This window comes from Vanessa atalanta, chromosome 23 (assembly GCF_905147765.1).
Source record: "Vanessa atalanta chromosome 23, ilVanAtal1.2, whole genome shotgun sequence".
NCBI classification, from domain to species: Eukaryota; Metazoa; Arthropoda; class Insecta; order Lepidoptera; family Nymphalidae; genus Vanessa; species Vanessa atalanta.
This window is the reverse complement of record NC_061893.1, coordinates 7124397-7151785: the sequence shown is the minus strand read 5'-3', so window position 1 is coordinate 7151785 and position 27389 is coordinate 7124397. Positions and strand designations below refer to the sequence as shown.

Genomic DNA, 27389 nt, shown 5'->3' with positions numbered 1-27389 from the left:
AAGCTAGTTAACGTCGACCGTGCTCACAAGATTACTTTTCTTATCTATAATTTTGAAGGACAATATAAGTAAAAGAGGGGGTGAGGGTCCAATTATTTTCCTATGCAACGGGGTCCTTGCCCACCTCGCTACGCTACTGGGTAACCAGATGAGGTAAAAATATATCACGATCCATCTGTTTATCTCCCTTTACAGGTTGACTACTGAACGTCGACCTCCCTTTATTGCAGCCACTGCGAACAAAAGAGTAACTACTGAGTTTCTTGTCGGTTCTTCTCAGTAGAATTTACTTTCCGTACCGGTTATTGATTTTGGTTTCTTAGTCACTAGTAATCCGACAGTCGGATGATTAATTTATTTTTTGTTCAACCGATTATCGCATGACAAGCATCTACATCCTATTGAAGTGTCCAGTCGTCCGATAATGGAATGAATAAAAAAGTAACCGTCGAATTAGTCGTCCACTAGTCATTTAATGATGGATAATGATGAAGTAATTGCCATTGATGCCAACGAGTGGTCCAAACAAAATTACGGTAGTTCGTTGAAAAGACAATCGAAATAAATGTTTGCCTCGGAGAGCACTACAACTATGGATCCAGTGCCGTTTCCTCTGCTGTGGCAGAGCACACCTTTGTTTGCGCCTTCTTATACATTTTGTACCGTTGTCTTAATATTACCTTATATTTTCGTCTCTTCCCAAGAATTTGACATGGCTTCCAATTTCAATTTGAAATCTAACAGCTTGGCCGAGCTGAGACGTTAAGTCCGGGACTGTGTAAATCCGCACTTCGTGGCTATATGAGTTTATCAACTCATATACCAGCGGAATAGCGATAGCGAATCGTCGGGTTTAAACCTCATCTCGATAATGTCAAAGGTAGCGGCCTCTCTTGTCCGTAACAAATGTAAATCATTCAAATTGAGTGTACCTACATCTTTTTTGTCAGTAGCTAGATGGTGCGCCATCTAGTACAACAATAACAAAAGCTTCTATATAAAGGTTAATCAACGATACAATAGATGTCGCTGTTGTACTGACAATTTTACTGAATATTAAAAAACGAGAGAGAAAAAACGGAAATGAACTTTTCTGTATTATATTTTCATCTGAAACTACTTCATTTTAATAATATTTATAAACCGACCACAGAAAAAAAACCACACACAATAATGATATTACTAATGGCAATAGCTTAATGTCAAATCAGTGCTACAACTATTAGCCCTTTACCACTTTTATAGGTTTGCAATAAATTTAAAAAGAAAATATTTTTTTTACAGTTTTAACTAAAATAGTGAATAAAAAAAGTATTTTAAAACTTTTAAAATTATAATATAAGCTAATTAAACATTAAACTTTACTAAAACTAACTTTATAAAGTACGTGGAACTTTTTAATTTTATTTTACAGTTTACAGCTAATAGATTTAGATGTATTTATGTGCTTTATATATTATTTTTTTTAGTACTTTTGAATATTTTTTGTTGTTAACGTCATAATAGTAACAGGGTAATTATTTTTCAGAGTATAACAACACCGCATTTAGTACCGTACGAATTGTCGGATTCTACACGACGCACGACCGCTTTTAACGTCCGCGATAAGTTAACAAAACTCGTTGAAAATGCATACATCAAAATGGTAGAATCTCTGCAAATGTTTTTATTTCTTTTCAAATCCAAATACAGACGAAAATGGTCCTGGTTCTCTCCGTTCCTATGTTCAGTGCTCATAGTGTTATTGTTTTGTCACGGAGTTCTAGCTAAGTGTAGTGATCATAACTGCTTAAATGGTGTGTGTAAAAATGATACTTGCGTGTGCTACGAGGGCTGGCAAGGTCCCCAGTGCCAGCATTGCGGCGGGAAAATAAAGTGAGTGCATCTTTTGTGATTTTTACTTACGAATTCTCATTGCTAGTTCAGTGACCTAATTGTCAGACGGCATGTCATCGAGGTAGATTTCGCGAAAACATCGAAGCAGGATTATCCAATTATCTTCTTTGGCTTCTTTATTTCATCCTGACATTCTGCTTGAAGGTCGCATCTATCTATAAAACTATTACGATCATTTGTCAACGAAATATACGTATACTTTTATATGTTCTCTAAGTAACATTGGAAGACCACAATTCATTACACAGTCAACCTAGAGTGTATATAACACACTGATTATACGATACATTTTTATGAGTAAATAAAAAGATAAAGAAAATGTTATCTAGTAGAGATGATAAATTTTTATTTAAGTTTTATAGTCATTGTTTATATATCCACTGTGTTTTGTAAATTTACAGATTATAAATGTGTTTCGTACATTTGTGACTGTAATACTAGCTCTTATAATACCTCTTTGTTCTAATTTATCTATTAACTAATACTTAAACTATATATATTTTAATTTAAAACTCAATTAATAAATATCATAACAGGTGTACTATTCAGAGGGTGTTTTATAGTTAAATTCCTCACAACATTGATATATGCTGCCTTTCAAAGTTTATGAATTTAATTCAAGTATTAAGGATTTTAAACTATAAAGAGGGAAGTCATATAGCCTCTTTCTTAACTTTATATGATATTCAAACACATATATAGAATTATAATATTAACATAATAAATAAAAATAATAAGTTAATTAAATATATTTATGTATCGTAGAATCAAAAATGATATATATAATATTGTTAGATCATTTGTTAGTAAACTATTTAAAGTATAAATAAAAGTGTAACCAAATTTAAAAGCTTTACAGTTACTCTACTAACATAATACAGAATATTAATATCTTTATTGCATACTGTACAGCCCATCTTACAATTAACATTACACAAGTTTCATTTATGTCAACTATTAATGAACTATATAAAAATCATCATCAGGAGAATGACGATTCTCCTGCCCTTATCCCAATTTTATTTGGGATCAGTGCAGCATGTCTTCTTCTTCCATTCTTTCAGGCCATATTGTGTTCACACAATTCATCCATCGTTTCTTTGGTCGTCCCCTACCTCTATATCCATTCACGTCCATGCTCAAGACCTTCTTCACAACATGGTCCTCATTCCTCCGTCAACGTAAAACAAAATATGAATATGATACCAAAAATCAAATCCAGCACAGTTGGTCAGTTGCAGTGGACATCGTCACAATAGATGTGCCAAACCTTAATATGCACCAAAAATGGAGCACTGTTGGTTGACATTCAAGGTCAACAGTTGTCAATAAGTATAACCCTGTTTACATTCTTGTAATTAACACATATATATATATACATATATGTTGATTATGGTGCATCACCAAATGCAATTGAAATTATGATATATTGAAATACAATATATGTCTGATAAAATGTATCTATTTCCGAACAGGGCTGTTGTCGTTGCATATTAATGGTTCATGATTTCAGGATAACATCTTTTTTTAAACACAATGATCGTTGACAATGTAATAAAATGATTCATTGTCAAACTGATATTGTATAGATACAGTTGTTGTATTTATGTCTGAATTAACATATTGTATTGTAACTTTATTGTATATTCAATTTAATGTTTAATATAATGATTTAGTATATAATGGGATTAATATATGACTCTTTGTAGTAGGCACTTTTTATTCTTTTCACTGGATCGGACAATGTTCTTAAACATACTCGTTAGTTAGAAGGCTAATAAAAGAATAACTTTAATGATACGCGAATGCCGTTCCTCAATACATATTATTCAATACAAGATTATAAAGCTAATATAGCATTAAAATTTTTGGATTTTCCAGAAGAATATATAGATTTAATCGTGTTTCCTTAATATGACTGATATTTATACTGATGTTCGGGTCAGTTCTTTTTGATTTTGACCTTCCATAACTGACATTAACCTAATATGGGAGGAAGAGATCACTACAATGACTGTGGTTACACCGGCTCGTTCATGTCATCACTGATTGGTGGAAATAAATAAATAGTGTTTCAATCACCAATAGTTTTTGATGATTATGTTTTTATTTATCAGATTAACCGAACCAACGGGAATAATAACCGACGGTCCGGGAAACTACAGCGTCAGTACACAATGTTCGTGGCTGATTGTACCGCCGCGGCTCGGACCCAACCCTCCCGCGCTGCGTGTACGACTCGAAAGCTTCGCCACGGAATGTGGTTGGGACCATTTGTACGTGTACGACGGTGACAGCGTACGAGCGGAGCGTTTGTTGGCTGTTTTTAGGTACGTTTATGCTGCGATCACATTTTTTTGCGACTACATTTAAAATGTACGCTTTAATTTTTATGCATTTGTTTAAATACATATGACTATATACAAATGTGAGTTAGTAAATTGACTGCGTTTTATATCTATTGTTTTGTGATTCATCATTTTATAACGCTTTGACTTTCTAAATGTTCGACTTAATATACTTTACAAATGAATATTAGAATAGATACCTAAAAATTGCTCGCATATGAAAAAAAAATTACAAACAGAACCGTCGACAAAAGCTGTTTACTATTATACCTACGTATATTGGTTTAATAGTTTTTTTTTCAGTTTAGGAACACAAAAAAGTTGTCTGTGTAAGGTGTGTGTGTTTGTCTGTGTATGTGTCTTGATTTAGTAATATAGCTTTATAGGTATAAATATTACATATTCTATAGTACACCAGAAGGTCTGCAGTCAATAAAATATTACAATATTAAAATTTATTTAGATTACCTTTACCCTAAATATTAGTTCGTGATTTTGCATGGCAATACAAAAATGCTGCCATATCAAAAATAACTTAAATAAAAAACAATATAAAAGTAACGACAAAGATAATTTAAATATATTTAATTAATAATGGTTTTTTTCTTTTTATTTATTTCAGTGGTGTGCTAGATAATAAGGATTCCGGCTGGACTCGTCAAGTGATAGCTCGTTCTGGGAGCGTACTTTTACATTTCTTTTCGGACGACGCGTACGCGATGGAGGGCTTCAATGTAACGTACGCGGCGTACTCTTGCCCTTCGAACGATCATCGTACGAATTGTTCTAGTAAGTATTTCTTGATTTGTATGTGTGTATTACGATTTATTTTAATATTAACCGTCCTGGTTACGTACGGGTACGAATACAACTTTTAAATACAAACATACATAAAAAGAAAAAAAATATATTAATAAATTTTACTTGCTTTTCTCTATTATAATTTGCATATGCTACAAATAAAAACCTTCCTCTTGAATGTTTGTCTGTTTGTTGATGAAATCCATTGCGTAGTTTAAAAGATCTAAGCGTATCAGCGGGAAGGTATTTTGTTTGTACTATGTAGAGGAATAATTTAATAGTTAGTGTCAATGATGGGTCTTATAACCCGCTTTAATAGTCACCCGTAGTAGAGTACCATCTAATCAGTTATCACCAAACGTCAATACCCATAAAGGAGTAAAGGTAAAGAAACCTTTGATTTAGAGTTGAGTTTTGCTAATAGCTCAGCGATATAAACAGTTCTTTAACAAAATATATTAATTTACAATACAACAATATTCCGCTCAAATACTAAATGTACTTTAGTCTTACTTACAAAGTTCAGATAAAAACTTCGCTGACATTCAAAAACGGCATTTTTTCGCGAATTTCGTAATTAATATCTTATTAATTATTCAATAAGTATATACCAATGAAATTGCCTCACTTAAATGTTAAAGCTGTCTATCTATACTAATATAGCGAATGTAACTGTCTATCTGTTTGTTGGTATTTAACGGCCAAACCACTGAACTAAATAAAGAATTAAGATAAAGGTGTGAATTAAGCGTGAACTCCGAGGAAGGACATAGGACATACCGGACGCTATTGGCGGACTTACTGAGGGGCGGCTCGCCCCGGGCCTCCAGTCTTGGGGGGCACCCTTATGCATCCGCGTTTCCCTGTTGTAATCCTAAATAAGACTTTAAAAATGTGCCTAACCACTAAAGTGCTCAAATTTATTAAAGTAAAATGTAAAAAAGGCACGGCCAACTGTGACCTTGTGGATGTTTTAAACTTAAATAAAAAAAGCACCCTAAAGCGCGAGCGAAGTCGTAAGCGACAACTAGTTTTCTCTAATTGCTATTGTGGACTTGGAAGGCTAAGGCTAAATCGCTTGATAGGATATATTGTAAGAAATAATGCTTATGTCTATGTGGAGGCAGCCTTGCCTTACTGTAATCAAGTGGACCATTTACCTGTCTTCCTTGATAAAAATAGATTTTTTTTCATGTAAAATGGCAAAAGAATTACTTTATAGAGCCTACAAAAGTGAAGATATTTTTTTCTACACGTGTAAACTATATTTACGATCTTGCAAGAATGTCGAATACCTACTGTATTTCCTAAAAGTGTAATTTGTATAATATTTAACATATAGTTGTATAATGATTTACATTTCTAGGTAGATGAGGTCTATATTTGGATATGGCAACACATCTTGTTCTTAATTTAAAATATATCGTTGAGCGATTAAATGACAAGAAATTACAATGAAAAACAATGACATTTATTAACTTCGCTACTTTGGAATTTTTTTTACAGAATACACGAATAATAGACAATCGAAAAAATCAAAAGAAATACATTTATATTTAAGTCACTTACTTGATAGAAGTGGCCTTTTATCTATTTAATAGATCATCTACGTGAACGATTATGTACCTCTTGTAATACAAATTCTATTTATATAAAAGCGAAACTCCACCCCTAAAGAGTTATAGGGGGGTTTGGAAGTTTATGTTTTAAAAAATTCTTGCGGATAATGCCGCAGATTTAGTTTGTCTATAAATAGGCTGAAAGTTTTAGGGATGAAAAGTAGCCTGTGGCCTTGGAGTTCGAGTTTGTTTAATAGAAATTTCATGAAATTCGGTTCAGTCGTTTAGTTTAAGAGTAATCGCAACAGACAGACAGAGTTACTTTCGCATTTATAATATATAGATTAGAAAAAGTAAGATCAGATAACTTATCTTGTATCGTATGTCATTGACTGTTTTGTTCGCCAAATATAAATTAAAGAAAAGCCAGTTATAGTTTGTGATGAATTCGTAAACAGCGGATTATACGCTTTCGACAGACACTGTGCACTCGTGAGGCTTCGACTACTCGCCGTCAACCCTTTCGATAAAAAATCGAAGGGTCTTCAAGGGTTTACATTACACTGTCTGAAACATTTATACATATTTCGTTCAATATTATTCAAAACATATTCATCCTGTCAAAATATATATATATTAAATTATATATGTAACATTTCCGTATTTATTCGTCCCATTTGTCATAAGGTTCTTTTACTTATATATATATATTACTAGTTGCGATCCGTGTCTTCGTACACGTTTTAGGTGTTGTTCGTCTATATAAAGTCATTACTCATAAAACGCCTTTGTCCTTCCTCGGAGTTCAAGCTTGCATTTATAGTGTTAATATTAAATTGGTACATGATTATAGTATTAGATATCGTCCCAAATTTGTCAGGATGATAAAATTTTACAGAAAAAACCCTAAAAGAACAAATCGAAATTAATATCTTAATATCAAATCTATCAGTCCGATTCCAAATGTTCGTTCTTGTGTTAAGTATATAGTCCAGCCTTTGCTCAGAATATAAGACCACGTCATAACGTGGTCTTAAGCCGAGGGGCAGGGAATAGGGGGTGGGGGCGAGTGTTGTAGTTGTTACCTTTACATTATGGATACATTTTGTATGGTTGGAAGCAAACGTTCAATTTTAAGAAATATTTTAACAATAGGTAATGTGACTTAAGGCCAGAGTTTATGGGCAGTGGTGACTCACCTTAACGATCATCAACGTAATTCTATTCGACAAATTCGCTAAGAATAAGTCTCATCGAATTGGTCGGATAAACAAACAGTCGTACTACGCGGAACACAGGTCGTTGTTATATTGAAAATAAAAATAATTTAATTTTTAATTACAAGCCAATGTTTATAACATTATTATAATTTATTATAATAATGTTATAAACATTATAATTTATTACATATTTAAAATAATATATACTTTATTCAAGTAGGTTTTTACAAGCACTTTTGAATTGTCATTTTATAGAACTACGTAATGTAAAGATATTACAGAAAATATAGTCTACGAAGCTCAATTTATAGTTTCACATAAAATGTAGCTCATGGATATTATTGGTTATTGAGTTTAATTGGATTGTCGTATTTATTACAGATCACGGCGAGTGTGACGAGGGCTCGTGCAGATGTGAACCGGACTGGGTCGGTGTTGCGTGTGATCAGCCTTTATGTCCAAGTAAGTCCACTGAAATCGTCTGAAGTTGAAAGAATAATCTTTATTGTGTATAGGACATACATTTTATTTATTTATTGGTGTTTAAATTTGAAAAGAAATATAGCAGATTTGAAAAGACCCGAGATTTGTCTTCTAATAAAAAAAATGACTGTTTTGTAGCAGATAAAAATTACAATAGAGAAGACCATTCCTATTGTTACATGCTTTTAGTTCACATTCACGATGAGTTTTTTTGTGTTTGAGATTTGTGTGGTTGTGTGTGGAGGACCACATACAATAATTAAAACATTCAGTATATTTTTATACAAAATTAATGTTAAATGTAGCTGTATTATGGTACATTGTACTATAAACAATCGACCAGAAGACTCACGTGACAGGATTACTTTAGGCGTAAAATAATGCTAAAACTTTCACGTGGACTTGAGGCAAAATACACTGCACATACCCAAATTGAAAAGTAAATTTACCATTGCAGACGACTGCAACGCAGAAAATGGCGGCGGAGTGTGCACGGCGAGCGGCTGCGTGTGCGCGGCGGGGCGCGGCGGCAGCGCGTGCGGCGCGCAGGGCGGCGCGGCGGCGTGGCGCTGGGCGTGGCGCGAGGAGGGCGAGGGGGGCGCGCGGCCGCGGGGCGCGCCGCCGCCCGCCGCCGGACACGCGCTCGTCGCGCACGAGCAGGACCTGCTGCGCGTCGGCGGGGAGACCTTCGCCGACGCGCCCTTCCTCCACAGGTGGGCTCTAATAGCGAATGAGGATAAACAGACCTTAACCTTATACCTGTCGCATCCTCCGCACGTTCGGGCTCAGATCGATCTTCCTCCATTACTCGGTGCTCAAATAAATCCGTTAACGGACTTCTCAATATCTTATTTTACACATCAGCCCGCATTCGTCCACTGCTGGACATAGGCCTCTCCAAATGCACGCCACTGTGGTCTTTCTTCGGCAACTCGCATCCAGCTCCTGCCAGCCGTCTTGCGCAAATCGTCACTCCACCGAGCCTGAGGACGTCCTACACTACGTTTGCCGAGACGCGGTCTCCACTCTAGAACACGTTTTCCCCAACGGTTATCGGTTCTACGACAAATATGGCCAGCCCACTGCCACTTCAGCTTACTAATCCGGTGGGCTATGTCGATGACCTTGGTTCTCTGACGGATCACCTCATTTCTGATGCGATCCCTCAGAGATACTCCGAGCATAGCCCTTTCCATAGCACGCTGAGCGACTTTAACCCGGTGGACCAGCTTTGTCGTGAGTGTCCACGTTTCGGCTCCGTATGTCATGACGGGTAGGACGCACTGGTTGAAGACTTTCGTCTTAAGGCACTGTGGGATCGACGATGTGAAGATTCGTCGTAACTTCCCAAATGCTGCCCAACCTAGCTGAATTCTTCTATTCAACTCGTCCTCAAAGTTGTTTCTACCTAATCGCAATGTCTGCCCGAGGTAGACATATTTTTGAACAACTTCGAGGACGGTACCGTGTATCGCAATCGGTTCCGGTAGAACATGTTCATTGAACATGACCTTGGTTTTATCCAAGTTCATCCGTAGGCCGATGCGCATAGAAGAATCAGCCAGCTCATTCAGCATCTGTTGTAGGTCCTGCAGCGTTTCTGCCATGATGACGATGTCATCTGCGAATCTCAAGTGAGAGATGTACTCGCCATTGATGTTGATGCCACGCCCTTTCCAGTTCAGCGTCTTGAACATGTCCTCCATTGCATTAGTGAACAATTTGGGGGAAATAACGTCCCCTTGTCTCACTCCTCGATGCAATGGTATGGGATTCGTTTGCCGACTCTGTACTTGGACGGACATGGTGGCGGCCTTGTAGAGACATCTCATCACTTGGATGTATCGCCAATCAACTTGGCAACGCTGCAGGGACTCCAGAACAGCCCAGATTTCAACCGAGTCAAAGGCCTTCTCATAGTCCACGAATGCGAGACACAGGGGCCGATTATACTCATGGGACTTCTGTATAATCTGCCGCACTGTGTGGATGTGGTCTATGGTGCCGTATCCGCTCCGAAATCCGGCCTGTTCCGGGGGTTGGAATTCGTCGAATCTTCGCGCAAGACGGTTCGTGATCACTCTTGAAAACAGCTTATAGATGTGGCTCATTAGGGATATGGGTCGATAGTTCTTCAGCAGGGTCTTGTCTCCCTTTTTGAAAAACAGGACGACCACACTCCTACTCCACGCCTCCGGAGTTCTCCCTTCGAAGAGGACAGAGTTATAAAGCTTCTGGAGCTCCCTCAGTACGGGTTTACCTCCTGCTTTCAATAGCTCTGTTGTAACGCCGTCCTCTCCTGGGGCTTTTCCATTTTTAAGCTGTTTAAGAGCAATCTCGATTTCGCCAATACTGACTTCTGGCAGGTCTTCGGTGAAATGGCGTGTTAATGTAGCTCTAGCATCCTCATTTTCGGGATCAGGTCGAGATGCATGCGATGCGTATAACCGGCCGTAGAAGTCCTCTACTTCCGAAAGAACTGCCGGCTTGGAAGAAACGACTTCTCCACTTGCTGTGGTCAACTTCGTCAGGTGGCTTCTTCCAAGAGATTGTACGAACACCTTAGACCCCCGATTCTGCTCGATGGCTCTTTCAATCGTAAGAGTATTGGAGCACCGGAGGTCGTGTCGTACGCGCTTGCTGATCTCTTGGTTTAGTTGCCGTTTCTCGGACGAAGTGACAGGTGGGTTTTCACGACGTTTCTTCATTAGCCCTAAAGTCTCTTCCGAAAGTTTGGACTTTCTGCCCTTACGCTGCATGCTACAAAATCTCGTGCCTTCTTCCCTGAGAATTCTCACTACATTTTTGAGGTTCTGGTTTACGTCTGTTGTGGTTTTCACGGCAGCGAATCGGTTCTCCAGGTTTGACTGGAACGTTTCAGATCCCGCAATGGTTTAGAGCAGGGATGGTCGGAGTGTAGACTTCATCAGACGGACGCGCTCGGCCTTAAAATTGATATTCAGAGAGCCTCGGACAAGTCGGTGATCACTACCGGTATTGAACCTGTTGATCACTGAGACGTCTCTGAATATGTGCCTTTTGTCCGTCATGATGAAATCGATCTCATTTTTGGTCATAGTGTCGGGGCTTTGCCACGTCCACTTCCTTTGGGGCTGCTTCTTGAAGAAGGAGTTCATCAAGAAGAGCCCCTCCCGTTCGAGAAAGTTGACAAGCATTTGCCCCCTATGATTTCTGCTTCCAAATCCATGGGGTCCTACTACCGATTCGCTACAATTCTGTACTCCCACTTTAGCGTTGAAGTCCCCCATGACAACGTTGTAGTGGGTTTTCGTGGTGGAGTGGAGGGCCCTCGATATATCATCGAACATTTCCTCCACTTCATCGTCCGAGTGTGTCGAGGTCGGTGCGTACGCTTGCACCACCTTGAGGCTGTACCTCTCGGTGAGCTTTACAATGAGGTACGCTACCCTGTTCGACACACTGGAGATTTCCACAACGTTGTCAACTAGGGACTTATTAACCAGAAACCCAACGCCTCCTTGGGATTGTTGGTCTCCCTCTCGGAAGTACATTAGGTGGCCCGATTCGAGGGTTACGGTGTCCTCTCCCTTTCTACGGACTTCACATAACCCTAATATGTGCCACCTAATTTTCCCAAGTTCCACCTCGAGTTGCGCTAGATGCGAGTCAAGCCGTAGCGTGCGTCCGTTGTACGTCGCCAGGGTCAGTCGGTTGTGGTGGCCTCCCGTAGCCCGGTGATTCTTAGCACCCCCCATCCCGCCGTTACCACCGTCGCCACCATGACGAGGAATAGCGGGACCGCCGGGAACTGGGGGCCGTGGCTTACCTGTTTTTACCATTTGGAGGTATTGCCCATAATCGCCACGCTGGGCAGGCGGGTTGGCGATCGCAGGACGCAACTTCTCGCACCGGTGACGCTGCTGCCCGTTACCGGCCTGTGGTATTTAGCTACGCCTATTTTTGATGGTTATACCGCCATCAGTCGGTCGCCAGAGCCTCGTTTGCTGATCGGCAGGATGCACCACGGGCAGGTGAGGTTGGCTTGGAGCGCCAAGGTGTAGTTTGCGCTCCCTTACATCCCTGCGCTCCCTTACATCCCAATATCTTATTTTACGGAATAAAATCGGTAATAACAAATGAGCGAATGACAGCTCCATCAAAAATGCATTGTTGCCGTTTCGCAAAATCGATTCCATCCAATTGTCCACTTGACATTTCGATATCGAGAATTTATTAACTAGCAACACCGAGGCATAACTCTTGATCTTATTAGCAAATGGCGTTGCTCCTTCCTCGACATTCCTTTATTTATTAAACACTGCAACACTATTTCCATCTGACTACTATTATCCACATTAAATTTACTTTTATAATTCCGATAGGAGTTCGTCGACATACGAAACGACACTTTTTTGCGAAACCGTAATGAATACCATAGACTATTTAAGCGCTCGACCAATGAAATCGCGTCAATGTCGTGTAAAATGTTTTTTTGGGTTTTATCTTCTTGTATTTGGAATAGACTGGTGGAAACACTCAGTGACTCTAGAATAAAAACTGATCAAAAAACTTGTTACATGCTTAAAAATGTAATTTTCATATATTATAAATACCTCATAGTTCATAACAGATGTTTTTTTTTTTTCATTTTCAGATACAAAACAGTAGAAAATGAATGGATAGCCATGGAAGCGAGAGGGGAAGTCCCATTGCCACGTTTCGCACACTCGACCGTGATCTACGGCAACGAGTTGATAGTTTATGGAGGCGTTGTAGCCTCGGACGAGCCAGAGAGGGGGTGAGTCAATAGTTAGTGAGTAGAAAGACGGCTTGCCAAATGGTAGTCTCCATTACGTAAATGTGTTGAGCGTTTAAGAAATGAAGCCATAGATATGACGCATGACACATGTAACAAACCGGAATACAAAATCAATAGAGAGGAATTTTATTTTATTTTCTTTTAATTAGTTAATAGTTTATGTGTATTGCCGATAACATAAAAAATAATGCTATATGTAAACACTTAATAAAATAAATTAAATTGTATATAATTCACTGTGTATTTGAGGAAAGTTCGTTTCGGTCGGTCTCGATAAAATTTACATTCGATGAAATCTTGTAAAATGTAATTCAAAAGTGATTAAGAGCCCCGATCTCGCTGCGCCAGGGGCGGGCTGGCGGGGCTGGAGGGGCGCGCGGGCGAGGTGACGAACGAGGTGTGGCGCGCGCGCCTGGACGCCGCGCACGCGGACTGGCGGAACGCCACGCCCACCGCCTGCTCGCCGCACCGCCCCGCGCCGCTGAAGCACTGCGGTGAGAGCGGCTCCCTTTCGCGGACCTTTCATGCGTTACTGGATGTCGAAATTCGTTTCAGTGATTTGGCCGTCAAAAAGCAAGAGACGGCCGGAGTTACTTTGGCATTAATATTATTAGTACAGATTATTGAGTATTGTTTTGTTAACACTTTGTTATCATTTAACTTCGGAGTAGATATGGTTTACCGAAAGTCAAGATTCAAATCTTAACTTATGATTTTCATCTCCTTCGAGGGTGAAGGATAACATCGTGATTAGCAGACGTCAAGTTAATTTATGACTCAAGTATATCTATCAATAAATTAACAGTGGTGTGTGCTCCAAACTTTCTCTTTAAGCTGAGAAAAAGACACCCCACTGTAAGATATTACGGGCTGTTAGGACGTTTTAAAACTAAACACTGTAAATAATTCTTGGATCGCTGATTTTACTTCAGTCTAAACCACTGGAACTGAGTTTATCGGAATTCTTAAAACTTTCATAACCTTACATAATGTAACTCATCTTAAGAAAGACTAATCTTAAATGGATTTTGAAAAATGTTGCCAGTAAAAAGTAGTTTTTAGACGGACTTTTTTTTTTCTAATATAATAATTTAATTATAGATATTGTTAAATAATGATAATAACGAATTTTACGCAGGCGGCCTCCATTTATCTGGTCACACAGCTGTAATGGTGCAAATGGGTCCAACGAAGAAACCGGTCATGTTAGTGTTTTTTGGACATTCTCCGTATTACGGATACCTGCATCTCGTCCAGGTCTGTTTATTATTATTTTTACATAGATTTTGGGTTGCCTGTATCATTTCTTGTTAACTCTATTAGATACTTATGTTTTTTATTTATATATTTTTTTTTAATTTATGTATGTCTTATATTTTTTCATTAAATAATAAATATCGCAAAGCGTCAATAGCGCAACGGTTTAAGGGCCGCCTATCGATTTAAAAAGTCGCAGGTTCTATCCTAATCCCTCGCGCTACTGTCGTCCCCACTTTAAGCTTAACTGGAGGGGTAAATAGTAATATTAGTAATTCCGTAATAAGGGGCATTGGTACTATTCTAATCGCTATATTCTGTGCCGCTAAGTGCACTAGTGTGACTAGTGCGACTAGTGCGACTAGTGCTGCCCGTTAATGTGCGTGTGTGCGCGTGCGCAGGAGTACTACGTGGAGGAGGGGTGGTGGGGCGCGGCGGGCACGCGCGGCGCGGCGGCGCGCGGCGGGTTCGCGCACTCGGCCGCCTACGACGCGCTGTCGGCGCGCGTGTACGTGCACGCCGGCCTCGTGTCCGAGTCGGAGGCCACGCAGGTACGTGCGCCTTCGTTACGTCACTATCGTTAAATTGTAGCGGCCGGATATGGACAAATCCGCGACCGGGTGACGCATTCACGAAACTTCCTGATGGAATAATAAAATAATCCTTGACTATGAGGACGTTAATGGATTGTATTTTGAGAAAATCGTCATACTCTCGTGTGATTTTGTGATGATGAGATATCATAGTTTTTTCAGTGTCATGACTGTGAATCGATTATTTCAGTGTTGCTAATTTTATTAACATGTATACGCTAAATAAATACTCTATCCATTAAATAATCTACTCGTTGGTCTGTTTTATAGCTTTTAATGGGATTATCTGTTTTAGACACGCAACTGTGTACGTAGTGTGCGGGTATGCAACCTTTGTACGTTTATATCATCAAAATTGTGTGTGCATTGCAGGCGCCATCCGCTGCGCTGTACGAATACGAGATAGAGACGAGGATCTGGCGTCCCTTACCGTCCGCGCCGACGCCGAGATATCTACACACAGCCCTCTTTGTATCGCCTGGTGAGTCCTTTGAATGTTGAATTATAGTAGCTATAACACGACTAATTAAAATAAAATATAGTTATTCTTTCAAAATAATTTGTTTTACTAACCTTATTGTATTGTAAATTATATTCGTAGATTGTTTATTATGCAGTATTGCAAATAAACTGTAGCTACAAGTAAAATCGTCAAATTCACGGCGTCCAATTTCATGGGAGACGCACGACATATTATATTACACAAGTGTGTACGCAAACACAGTACACGGGTACTCTATTCCGTCTCTGATAATCCGATGGAACATCAAATCCGACACAATCGGAAAGAGTTCAGGCGCAGGATCAACAGCTTTAAATGCTTTCCGGGACGGGAATGTACATACCTGCAACTTTCAGACTTCCTGCTGTTCCAACAATTTTTCGCCTGAAAAACTATTTTATTGACCCGACCTGGAGATATGAACTCAGAACCTCGGGATTGTGGCTTTTTATCAACGAGGTTAACGATTATAATGATAATAACAAAGTCGGTCTGGAGTGTCCGGTGACCGTTGAATTGTACTCCGTCCCCTTGAAATGGATCGTCTAGGATTATATTTTCTATTAAAGTTTCTCACGTAATTTCGGTCCCTTTCCATGTTTCGTAACTTCATACTTAATTTAGCTATTTCAGCCATAATTAACGATTGAGTGGTCATTGTACTTAGTCTCGCGTAGTCGGGGTCACCATTTATTGCTGGGCTGATGTTGAGGATAATGAAAGTCACTAACTGGTTCACGATTTATTAACGAGACGGTACAATTATACGGACTGTGACGCACTCTTTTACATATGCAATGTTTCGACTCTTATACATGATATCAAAGAGTAAGAGATACACAGATGTGAAACATATTAGTCATAGAATATGTGAGCTTATTCAATTGTTTACATTAATACCTATGTGCATATTCGGCACACAGTCAATAATAATATACTGCTTGATTTAATTTACTTATTAATTAGTAAAAATTATAAATGAACTGTTATATTCCAGGCATGATGCTCGTGTTCGGCGGCAACGCGCACAACGACAGCGCGAGTGCGGGCGCGGGCGCGGGCGCGGCGGCGGCGCGCTGCTACGCCGCCGCCGCGCACCTCTACCACGCGCGGTCAGTGCCCCCCCCCACACACACACGTATATTGCATGTCTCGCTCTTGCCACAACTGAATATACCAACGAACAAATAAAAGAAACTTGGGTGCCACCTACCGGCATGCTTCTATAAATATATCGTTGTCATTAGTAGCAATACGACTACCCGAGTGAGGTGAAAGTCTGCTATGTTTTATATGATTATTTATTTATACGCGACACCTATGTAATACTATTTGTTATGCGCGTGCGCAGGTGCAGGACGTGGTACACGATCCCGGGCTTGGACAGCTCTGCGCGCGCAGCACATGCGGCCGCCCTGCTGCCGCACGCGCCGCGACCCACCGCCATCGTGCACGCGGGGTGAGTGATACGGCACTAGTGACGTGCGAACGACTGGAACAGTTAGAGCCATTGGATGGTAAAAGTTTACATTGCTTTTGACTTTGACTTGACCTTGACTATCTTATGTTAAGGTTGCTAAAAAAAGCGCCATAAAAACTACTAAGCTCCTTTGGCATGTTAAAAAGTGAATTGAAGTATTTTTGAACTAATAGTATTATTGGTGTATTTCAGCTTCGACGGTCGGCTACGTTCAGACGCGCTACTGTTCGAGACGGGAGATAAGTGCTCAACCAGACGTGACGAAGCGTCCTGCCTCGGCAGCGCGCAGCGAGCCGGCACTGCGTGCGTGTGGCGCGCGAATGACCAGACCTGCGTCGCTGTACGTATTGTGTGAGAGAGACGGAGATACGGGCGTTGTGTTTGTATATTTATTTGTTCACGTATCTTATAACTACTTTACACATAACACAACTAGTAGTGTAATTGAAAATAATTTCGTTGCAGATAGAGGAAATCGGGTGGAAGCAATCATTCGATGAAAGCGTCAAGGCGTGCGTGAACGAACCAGTGTTTGGTGAGATTATTTACTCATTTATTCTACGATTACTGCGGTGATTCCATTGTGGCTTAACTTTCCGACTAACCGTCCGCGAAGCGACCGTAGTACAGAGTGCGTGGTGTCCGCAGACGAGCGTCGCTGCGCGCGCGCGGAGTACTGCTCGGCGTGCGTGGCGAGCGGCTGCGCGTGGTGCGGCAGCTGCCTGCCCACGGCGCAGCACTGCCTGCGGCACGCGCACCAGCAGCACGCGCTGGTACGCACGCTGCGCGCTCGCATGAAGCGGCAGGCGACCACTCGCATGCGTTATGTCCTTTATTTTCAACAAGCAGACACTCCTGCATGAGTACTCACTTCAGACAAATGAAACACTTTTAATGTATCGATGGGTTTGCGTGTGCAGATGTCGCTGTCGGTGGACGAGTGCGTGTCTGCTGGTGGCGGGGGGGAGGTGTGTGGGCGGTACCACTCGTGCGCGGCGTGTCACGCGCACCTACACCGACACCCTCACGTGAGTGTCACTTCTAGCTCTGTCAGATTTCGAATTTATATACCTTATAGAAAATACATTAGTGTACAAAGTGTATCAAAAATTATATAAAAATCAAGCCATTGTTATTTAAAGTAATTACTCGTTGACAATAAGTATCAAGCGAACCAAAAGATCGTAGCAAAACGACAAATTCGTCTTGTTTTTCATTTAAGGGTGGAGTGTAATATTTTACAGGGTTCAGAAGAATTGAGTCAGCGAGCTTGTTACTGGGACTACGACACAGTTAAATGTAGACCAGCAAATTCTTCTACCGACATCAGGTAAGTATCTTATATTTTTAAACAATACTAAATTAAAGAGATAATTATACAGGTTGATTTTTTGTCAACGTGGATAAAACTACCTAGGTATAGCGAAAATGGCTAAATACTCTCCGAACCTATTTTGGTAAAATAATATCACGGTTAAAGTTATATTCTCTAGGGAATGGAAATCGATAATTTGAAAATAAAAACAAATCTTTTTTAGTTCTATGTACATATGTTTTTAAGAATAAAATTTTAGGAAGAGGTATGCCCATATTAATTATTTCGTTGCCGATATCTCGATAACAAATCGAATATATTTCATTATTGCTTACACAGAAGTGTGGCTGCGACAGCAACAGGAGTGTGTAGTGCGGCGTGCGCCACGTTCCGCACATGTGCGAACTGTACCGCGGAGGAGTGTATTTGGTGCGCTTCAGCCGGCCGATGTGTCGATAAGGTATGTATTTTGTACATTCATATGAACTAGTAATATTTTGTATCGATCTGTTCACTCACGAGAGAGTGCTTTAAACTATTGGCGCGCATCAGTACGCGTGACGCTGTCTAAGTGTGCGTGAGACGTAAACATTGGCCGCCGCAGAACGCGTACGGCGCGTCGTTCCCCATGGGCGGCTGCCGCGCGTGGTCCACCAACGGCTGCGCGGGCGCGGCGGGCGCGGCGGGCGGCGCGGGGGGCGCGGGCGGCGGCTGCGCGGCGCACGCGTCGTGCGCGGCGTGCCTGGCGGAGCCGGCGTGCGGCTGGTGCGACGACGGCGCGGGCGGCGGGCGCGGCGCGTGCCTGCCGGGCGGGGAGCGGCGCCCGCACCACCCGCACGTGTGTCCGCATCGCAGGTGGGCCCGGGTCGCACTACTGTAAACCCTACAGGGAAACCGGCCAGTGACTAACCGGTTACCTTTTTAAATTTTGAAAAGCTTTATTATATTTAAATAAATTATTTGGTAATATATTTAAACCTTCTTTCCTTATGATATACGATTGTATACTTCAATAGAAAATATATCGTGAGTTGCACCCGCAGATGGCACTTCACGCGCTGCCCGGCGTGCCAGTGCAACGGGCACGCGGTGTGCGACGGCGCGGCGCGCTGCGTGCAGCCGTGCGGCGCGCGCGCGGTGGGCCCGCACTGCGACACGTGCGCGCCTGCGCACTGGGGGTCGCCGCTCAACGGCGGCCTGTGCCAACGTAAGGGTTCATCGCTTGTAGCGCCCCGACCGCCTCGGCCGTCTAATACATAAGACTGCAGATTTCAGGCCCGAGGGTCAAACCCCTAATCGGGCCTATTCGGTTTTTATATCGAATAATTTTCAGTACCAGCCCGGGTTCTGAAAGTCGAAACTGTGTACACTTCCAAGCCTAGGAAAGCACGTAAAACCATTCTCTTTTTGCCTGAACTGTTGCCGGTTGTGTCGGATTTGCCGTTCCATCGGATTATGAGGGTGAGGGTAGAGACTGCACCTGTGTTTGCGCACATATTTATGCTCTATGACGTGCCCTGCATGGCTGGCTGGTCTTGAGATTAGCCGCCTTAGCCGATATCGGTCAGGACTAACTTCGGCCCAATACAGAGTATACATTCGAGTTAAAAGAGCCATTATCAATGTGCGACGGCAGCGTGCGAGTGCAACGCGCAGGCGGTGTCGTGCGCCGTGGACACGGGGCGCTGCTACTGCAGCACGAAGGGGCTGGCGGGCGACCGCTGCGACAAGTGCGACAACACCAACCACTACCACGCCGACCTCTTCAACAAGGGCTGCTATTGTGAGTTACCCAAAAACAAAAACTTTACGGATTTTTAGTATATATACTATACTAGAATAATTAAATAACTAAAGTGTAACCATAGTAACGAAATATGCATTCGCATTTTAAAAATCCTACTTTGAAAAAAAAATTACGTTTGTGAAGATATTTATGGAAAATCAATAAAATAAATTCATTGATTTATTGGTTTGCATAAATTGTGCATTATATTTCATTCGGATCGATACGAATTGCCTTTGAAATCCATATTATGCGTTGATATAAATCTAGACACGCGGTAGCATGTCAGCCAAGTATAATTTTTACAGTCTAACTTGATTGGTTATTGTAGTACGAGGTACAGATTATTATTTTTTGGCATCATGGCTTCCATCATCTACGGTTACGTCATATCATCATCTATCACATATTGTCTATCTATATATACATATATATTATTACTAATTAAAAATGTACGAACCAGACTATTTATGTCTCTCAATAGTAATCTCGTACGTAACAGACGATCTAGCAGTCGACTACCAGTTCACGTTCAACCTGTCGAAGAAGGAGGACCGGCACCTGTCCGCCATCAACTTCCGCAACGCGCCCGTGAAGCCGGACGTGGACGCCGACTTCAGCATCACGTGCTCCGCGCACGCGCGCATGAACCTCACGGTGCGCACGCGCAGCGACCCCGCCGAGCGCACGCTGTTCAGCGACGTCAACTGCACCAACTTCCGCTACAAGTGAGTGCGGGCTATTTGCCCCCTCGCGTTTCACGAATCCCGTCCTGTGATTGCTTTATTTGCTTTATAAAAGCACATCAATATTTTTTTCAATCACATGCAAAATGGTATTATAAAATATCCTGTCAGTTAAGAAAATTTTATCATTATCCTGTATTAATTATTTACACACATCATAATAACCAAGACTTCAATTTTAATGTATTCGCCATCATACATTTTTTATAACTTCGTTAAATAAAATCGAGAGTTGCACCTATTCTGATCACGAATTGCACTTAAAACGAATATATTATAAAAAGTATCCTATACGAACTATAATAAATATATTATATATGTAACTAACTATATTTACTGATAAATCTAGCGTTTCTATTCCTGTACGTCGAACAAAACTCTGATATAATGACGTAAAGGCCGTTCCTATACAGGTTCGCGAAGTCGGAACACGCCTTCGGCGTCGAGGACAACGTGACTCTGACGACGTTCTTCGTGTACGTGTACGACTTCCGGCCGCCGTTGTGGATACAGATATCGTTCTCTCAGTACCCGAAGTTAAATTTACAACAGTTTTTCATTACGTTCTCGTCGTGCTTCTTACTCTTGTTGCTGGTCGCTGCCGCCCTGTGGAAAATAAAACAGGTATTTATGATACAGATTCATTTTTTATTGATTGTATTGATTTAAGGTCAAATAGACTTCGTAAGCAGAAGATCGATTCGTAAGAAGAAGAGAAGCCCGATCGTTTAAATCAAAATATACTACATTTGAGTAGATTCATAAGAGCACTTTTGATTCGCCGTGTTACAGGGTTCAATTGAAAGTAAATTGATTAGTTTAATAAATCCCTTCCAATACCAAAGCGTATAATTATTGCTTATCACTGCCCATTAGCAGCCCGTAAATGTCCCACTGCTAGGATAAAGGCCTCCTCTCCCTTTGAGGAGAAGGTTTGGAGCATATTCCACCACGCTGCTCCAATGCGGGTTGGCGGAATACACATGTGGCAGAATTTCGTTGAAATTATTTCCTTCACCGCCGAGCACGAGATGAATTATAAACACAAATTAAGCACATGAAATTTCAGTGGTGCCTGCCTGGGTTTGAACCCGAAATCATCGGTTAAGATGCACGCGTTCTAACCACTGGGCCATCGCTGCCCTCCAATTACTAATTCTTCTAATTTTTATAACAATGTTCACAATTTTCATGAGCATGTTCAAAATGTGCAACTTTTTACTTGGTGGCAGAGCTTTGTGCAAACCCGTCTGTGTAGGTACCACCCACTCATCAGATATTCTACCGCCAAACAGCAATACTTAGTATTGGTGTGTTCCGATTTGAAGGGTGAGTAAGCGAGGGTAACCACAGGCACAAGGGACATAACATCTTAGTTCCCGATGTTGGTGGCGCATAGGTGATGTAAGGAATGGTTAATATTTCTTACAGCGCCTATCCTGTCTATGGGCGGTGGCTACCACTTACCATCAGGTGACTCGATTGCCCGTCTGGCTACTTATTACATAAACAAAAAAAGCAAATGAAGTATTATATAAACACAAATTAAGCACATGATAGTTCACTTATGATTTACGTGTTCTACTTTGTGGGCCAGTTGGCACGTAAATAATTTATTTATGTGTTAGAATTTGACGTGTTGTACAGAATTTTTCTAACTCACAGAGACACAAATAAAAGTCATTAAGATTTGAAAAATAATAATATCAATTTTTCAGTTACAGTATAAACATATGTTTAGTTGTTAAATGAAAATTAAGGTTACATATAATACAATAAATATTTCATGATTATTTTAATATTAAATTAATGTTTTCAGAAATATGATTTGTACCGAAGAAGGCAGCGATTGTTTGTGGAAATGGAACAAATGGCATCTAGACCTTTTAGTCAAGTCAGTATCGAACTGGAGAAGGGAGGCGGGGGTGAGTCATACATAAGACTTTAAATTATTTTATATTCAGTGATTATTTGAGTTTGAAGAAATAATTGGATCTAGTGATATAATTTTACCTTACTTCTGTTCTGATTTTTAAAACCCCGTTGATCTCTCTTACATATAATAATGGATATGATATATATTTTTTTATCTGTTGTGATAAATAAACTTGGATAGACGGCTACTTCTTCGATTAGTATTTTCATATTCGCTGTAGAGCGAATCGAGAATAGACATTTACTGAATATTCTGAACCAGGCAGCGGAGTCCCCGCGCCGGTGGCGCTGGAGCCGTGCCGCTCGGGCCGCGCCGCCGTGCTGTCGCTGCTGGTGCGCCTGCCCACCGGGGGCACCGGCCGGGCGCCGCCGCTCGGGGGGCTGGCGCTCGCCTCCGCGCTCGTCACGCTCGGCCACCAGCACCACGCGCACCACGCGCCGCACGCCAACACCGACAGGTGAGCCCGCACTGCCCCCCCCGCACGCCGACACCGGCCGCCGCCCGGGTGCACTGCCCACCAGGCGAGCACGCCCGTGCACCGCTCCGCCGCACCGAATGTTCGCCGACAGGTAAGCACGCACCACGCGCACCACGCACGTGATCCTGATCGATGAACTCGCATCGTCATTGACGAGTCGCTAGTCGAATATGTGCACACCGTTAAACTAGTAGTAGGACTCCGCAGATATTAAACTTAGATGCGATCTGCAATTATCAATTCACAAGATATGATAGTCAGTCATTAACTGAGAGAAGATACCGTTAGTGACTAGGAGAGCTATGGGATTGCTTTATTAATAAACAGGGACACTTCTGGCACTAACTCTGCTCTGACACTAACTGCTTCCAGGTACGCTGCTCATATTAGCATATCACTGAACTAATCGGTCCGTGAATCGTCATCAATTATAATATACGGGCTTGCGAATACTTCACTCGCTTTTTAGACACACCCTAACCATCTTTCTACATCAGGAACATAATAATTAATCACATTGTACTATTGAAGGCAATAAAAGCTTATTAACTTTTTAAAAAATTTAAATATTTTTTTGCAATATTGCGCGCACTAGTAGAAATAGTACTACCATTGAAGTATCTTGCACATTAACAATCATTAGCACTATGCGCACTAAACTCACGATTACCCACCAAGCAGTGTCATTAGTGCGCATGGTAATAAACTAATTTTGGTTGGTCCTAAGGCGTTTTAAAATACGCAACACCGCTCGGAGTCTCAGGTCCCCGCGCTCCAACCTCAGCCCTTCGCGCACTAGCCGACCTCTGATACTCACAGGTAAGCTGACGGCTGACCGCATAACAAACTAACCGTCGCACCGAGCGCACATGCTACACTAACGGTAGTATTTAACTGGTGGAAAAGGGTATTGATTTACTTGAGGGGTCATCTCTGTAGAATCATGTATTACGATAATTTAAAAGCCTACTAGAGTAAAAAATATAATACTTTGCTATGTTTATTTTATGAAATATGCCATTCGCCAATAGTCGCTTAATACATATAGTATACATATATATACATATATGTATACTAATATTATAAATGTGAAAGTGTCTCTTCACGCTTAAACTACTGAACCGATTTAGATGAATTTTAGTGTGGAAATAGTTTGGTTCCCGGGGAATGACAGAGGCTTTTTTATAATTCACCCATAGAGGGGATAAAATGAGGGGTATCGGTTTGTCTACTTAAGGTAAAGTTCTATAAATTTCGCGCGGGTAAAACAGGTTCATCTAGTCAGTAATATATCACCAAATTACGTGCAACGTTAGTTTCGGTCGCTAGATGGACTATGTACATTGAATCGCTCTTCTAGTTCTTTTAAATGTATAATAATGCAAAATTAGTATTTCGAGAAAATTATGCTCTCGTCAACTATGTTATCTAAGTGAACTTGTTTTATAAGTGTATGGTGGAAACCTTGATTTCAACTGTTAGGACTATGTCTATGTCTAAGCCCGTCTGTATATTCTATCGACAAACGGAAATACTTAGTGTTGATGAGTTCCAGTTTGAAAGATAAGTGAGTTGATCTAATTAAAGGCGCAAGGGACTTAACATCTCAGTCCACAAGGTTGGTAGCGCTTTGGCGATGATGAATTGTTAATAATAATAATAATGTCTAAGTGTGGTGGTGACCTCTTAGGTTGCCCATTTGGCCTACTTATTTAATATAAAAAGTTTGATCAGAGAGTATTTTTCCAATTTATTTAATTTTCGTTTTTTAAATTAATATTCGATTTTTTTTCATCTACACAGAGCGAAATTATTGTGCAGTTGTATTTAAATGTTTTATCAGATAATTAATGTTGAAATAAATAAAAAATGTATTGTTTCAGATGGCGAAGAGATAACCAATGTAAATAGGATTGTATGAAGTAAGTGTACATAGGACTGTCTAGTGCATTGCTCAATGGAGTTAGGACCATAATACTCAGACCGCTTCGTGCGTAATTACGGATAAGTTTTAAAATGGACGTTTACGAAAATAAACGATATTTTATAACAAACGGTAACATAACCATAGAACACAGAATGTAATGGAAGTGACATATGAAGTCGCTAATTTAATTGCTATCACGTACGATATTGAAAAATTTTAATAGTTCTTTTTTTTTTATAAAACATTAAAAAACATAAAATTTGTTCGTTTTGTGGTTTGTCAATTTAGAGTTTTTTAGGGTTAAGTATCGTTTCTAGTATATTCTCTGTTCTATGGTGGTGGTGAACGCTTAAAGTTTTGTAAAATCGTTAAATTATATACAAGAGATTTTTCCAATGCGCTTATATAATGCTTGAATCGGGATTTTAATAATGAGCTATTATTAAAGCGGTATTTGTAAGATTTAAGCTCGAATATATTTAGTATTTTTTTTTACAAACGGAATCTAAATTGTGATTTTTTTTTTTTATTTAATTTAACATGCGAAATAATAATAGATTATAGTTTATTATGAAACTTCCGTTCGAGAGATTGCCAAATGCATTTATGCCAATAAAATGACATGTTTTTTTTTAATTTAAAATTTTTTTCGATTTTAAAATATTGAGGTCAGTACGATTTTTGACTGAAATTGTTTTCTCCAATAAAATTATAGATAAATCCATTGCAAAATATTATGTATATTTTAAATTAGGATCTATTATATAAGGTGCTTCTTAAAATAACGTTCATTTTCAGCGCCTTCTTAATAGATAATAAAATATATAAATGAAATAGTTCCCTCTTAGTCGGAAGATCACATTTATTAATTTCCACCAAGCAGCGTTTACTATAAAAAATAAAAAAAAAAAACATAAAATTTGAATTTAGAATGTTTTCTACGAGCAAATTAAATTAATATAATAAAAATAATGCACACATTTTCATACAATTCATTCGTTTTCAAATTTAGAACAGTTCGTTACAGCGAATCTATAGATTAAGTTCGATAAATAAAGATTATTGCATACACACACAAAAAAAAATTGTATTTAAATTTAGAATATTATTCCGACTAATTGTAACTGTTTCGTCTGTAACTACAACGATGTGATACAGAACATCACAAGTTAACTTTATATACGTACGGTTCTATCGATATTGTATACAAGATGAACGTGCGGGACTATCGTATTGTACAGATAGTCAATATCACAGTACGTCACTAGGACTTATATTATATTGTATATACGCGGTTCAGACAAAACTATTATATTTTTCATACGACTGAAGTGTAAAAAAATCGTGTATAAAGTCTTTATCGTGAAAGGCATTTAATTTATCGATGTTGTGTCGAATCAAATCACATCCCTACTCATAATATTTAGAAATCCATTTGTACATAAATATGAACCTTTTTTTATAAAAGACATTTCTAAATCATCTCAACTCGGTATTGCTATCGATTCTATTGTGAAGTTTAAACTAAAATAATTTTCTTTCTTATATCTTTAGCTATATCTTCAGTTTCTCCCTCCTTCCAGAGTTCCTCTCTTACACCCCCCATCTTAAATTAAATTGTCCGCATTTGAAGAAGACTTCTAATTTTTCTTCTGTAGTTTTTTTTTTCTTGTTATATCTTATATATACAGACTGAAAATACGTAATATCGTGTCCACAATGTTTGTGTAGTTGGTATTCTGTGCGTCAATTTTGTTTCCCATTTTAAACAAAGGAAAATATGAAAATTATCAATTTATAATCATATATTAGGTAAAACTATTTTTTCTCAATTAAAAAAAAAATGTTTGTCATCGGAAGTAACGCGCTGCGGACTGACTCCCATTGTAAGACCTTATTGTGTATACACTTATATCACAGCGTGTGACGATTGAATTTACCAGACTTGGTCAGCATCACACATTTTCTTTGTAACATTATGTCCGTACTGAGAGGTCAGTGACTTCAAGCATAGCAGTGATCTCAGTACTTGCGAATTATTTTAGCTTAGATATTATCTGCACGAAATCAGTAACAATATTTTAATAAAATTTTTTTAATACTATCGTTCACTTCAATAAATTTGACTTGTTTCTTAATTTAAATCTTAGTAAATAATTTAATATTGCATTATTATCACAAGTGTTCCTATCCTATTTTCATGACATACTAGTTTGACAAAAGTTTCACCGATTCGAACACAGCATCGTTAGTTTAGGTAT

General features: G+C 39.8%; 1 protein-coding gene across 1 annotated transcript; it reads left to right on the top strand.

Annotated features, from left to right (window-relative positions):
- Positions 1 to 1577: 1577 nt before the first annotated feature.
- LOC125073160 (attractin) lies at positions 1578 to 27389 on the top strand. Its single transcript, XM_047683877.1, has 26 exons — positions 1578 to 1875; positions 4014 to 4226; positions 4867 to 5033; positions 8206 to 8286; positions 8765 to 9020; positions 12944 to 13087; positions 13457 to 13602; positions 14247 to 14365; positions 14767 to 14916; positions 15331 to 15439; positions 16458 to 16572; positions 16812 to 16919; positions 17133 to 17280; positions 17406 to 17475; positions 17589 to 17713; positions 17861 to 17968; positions 18185 to 18270; positions 18595 to 18715; positions 18860 to 19110; positions 19299 to 19462; positions 19892 to 20038; positions 20544 to 20769; positions 21201 to 21411; positions 22607 to 22712; positions 22985 to 23180; positions 25085 to 27389. Exons 1-26 carry the CDS (start codon positions 1643 to 1645, stop codon positions 25110 to 25112), a joined length of 3828 nt encoding a protein of 1275 aa, XP_047539833.1. The 5' UTR covers positions 1578 to 1642; the 3' UTR covers positions 25113 to 27389.

What these genes read in the sequence shown, in the direction of transcription:
- LOC125073160 (XM_047683877.1), top strand. Translation starts at nt 1,643, where the DNA reads ATGGTAGAATCTCTGCAAATGTTTTTATTTCTTTTCAAATCCAAATAC. An exon ending in CCGAGTCGGAGGCCACGCAG is followed by an intron (nt 14,917 to 15,330) that starts GTACGTGCGCCT and finishes TGTGCATTGCAG; the next exon opens with GCGCCATCCGCTGCGCTGTA. An exon ending in CCGGCCGATGTGTCGATAAG is followed by an intron (nt 18,716 to 18,859) that starts GTATGTATTTTG and finishes TGGCCGCCGCAG; the next exon opens with AACGCGTACGGCGCGTCGTT.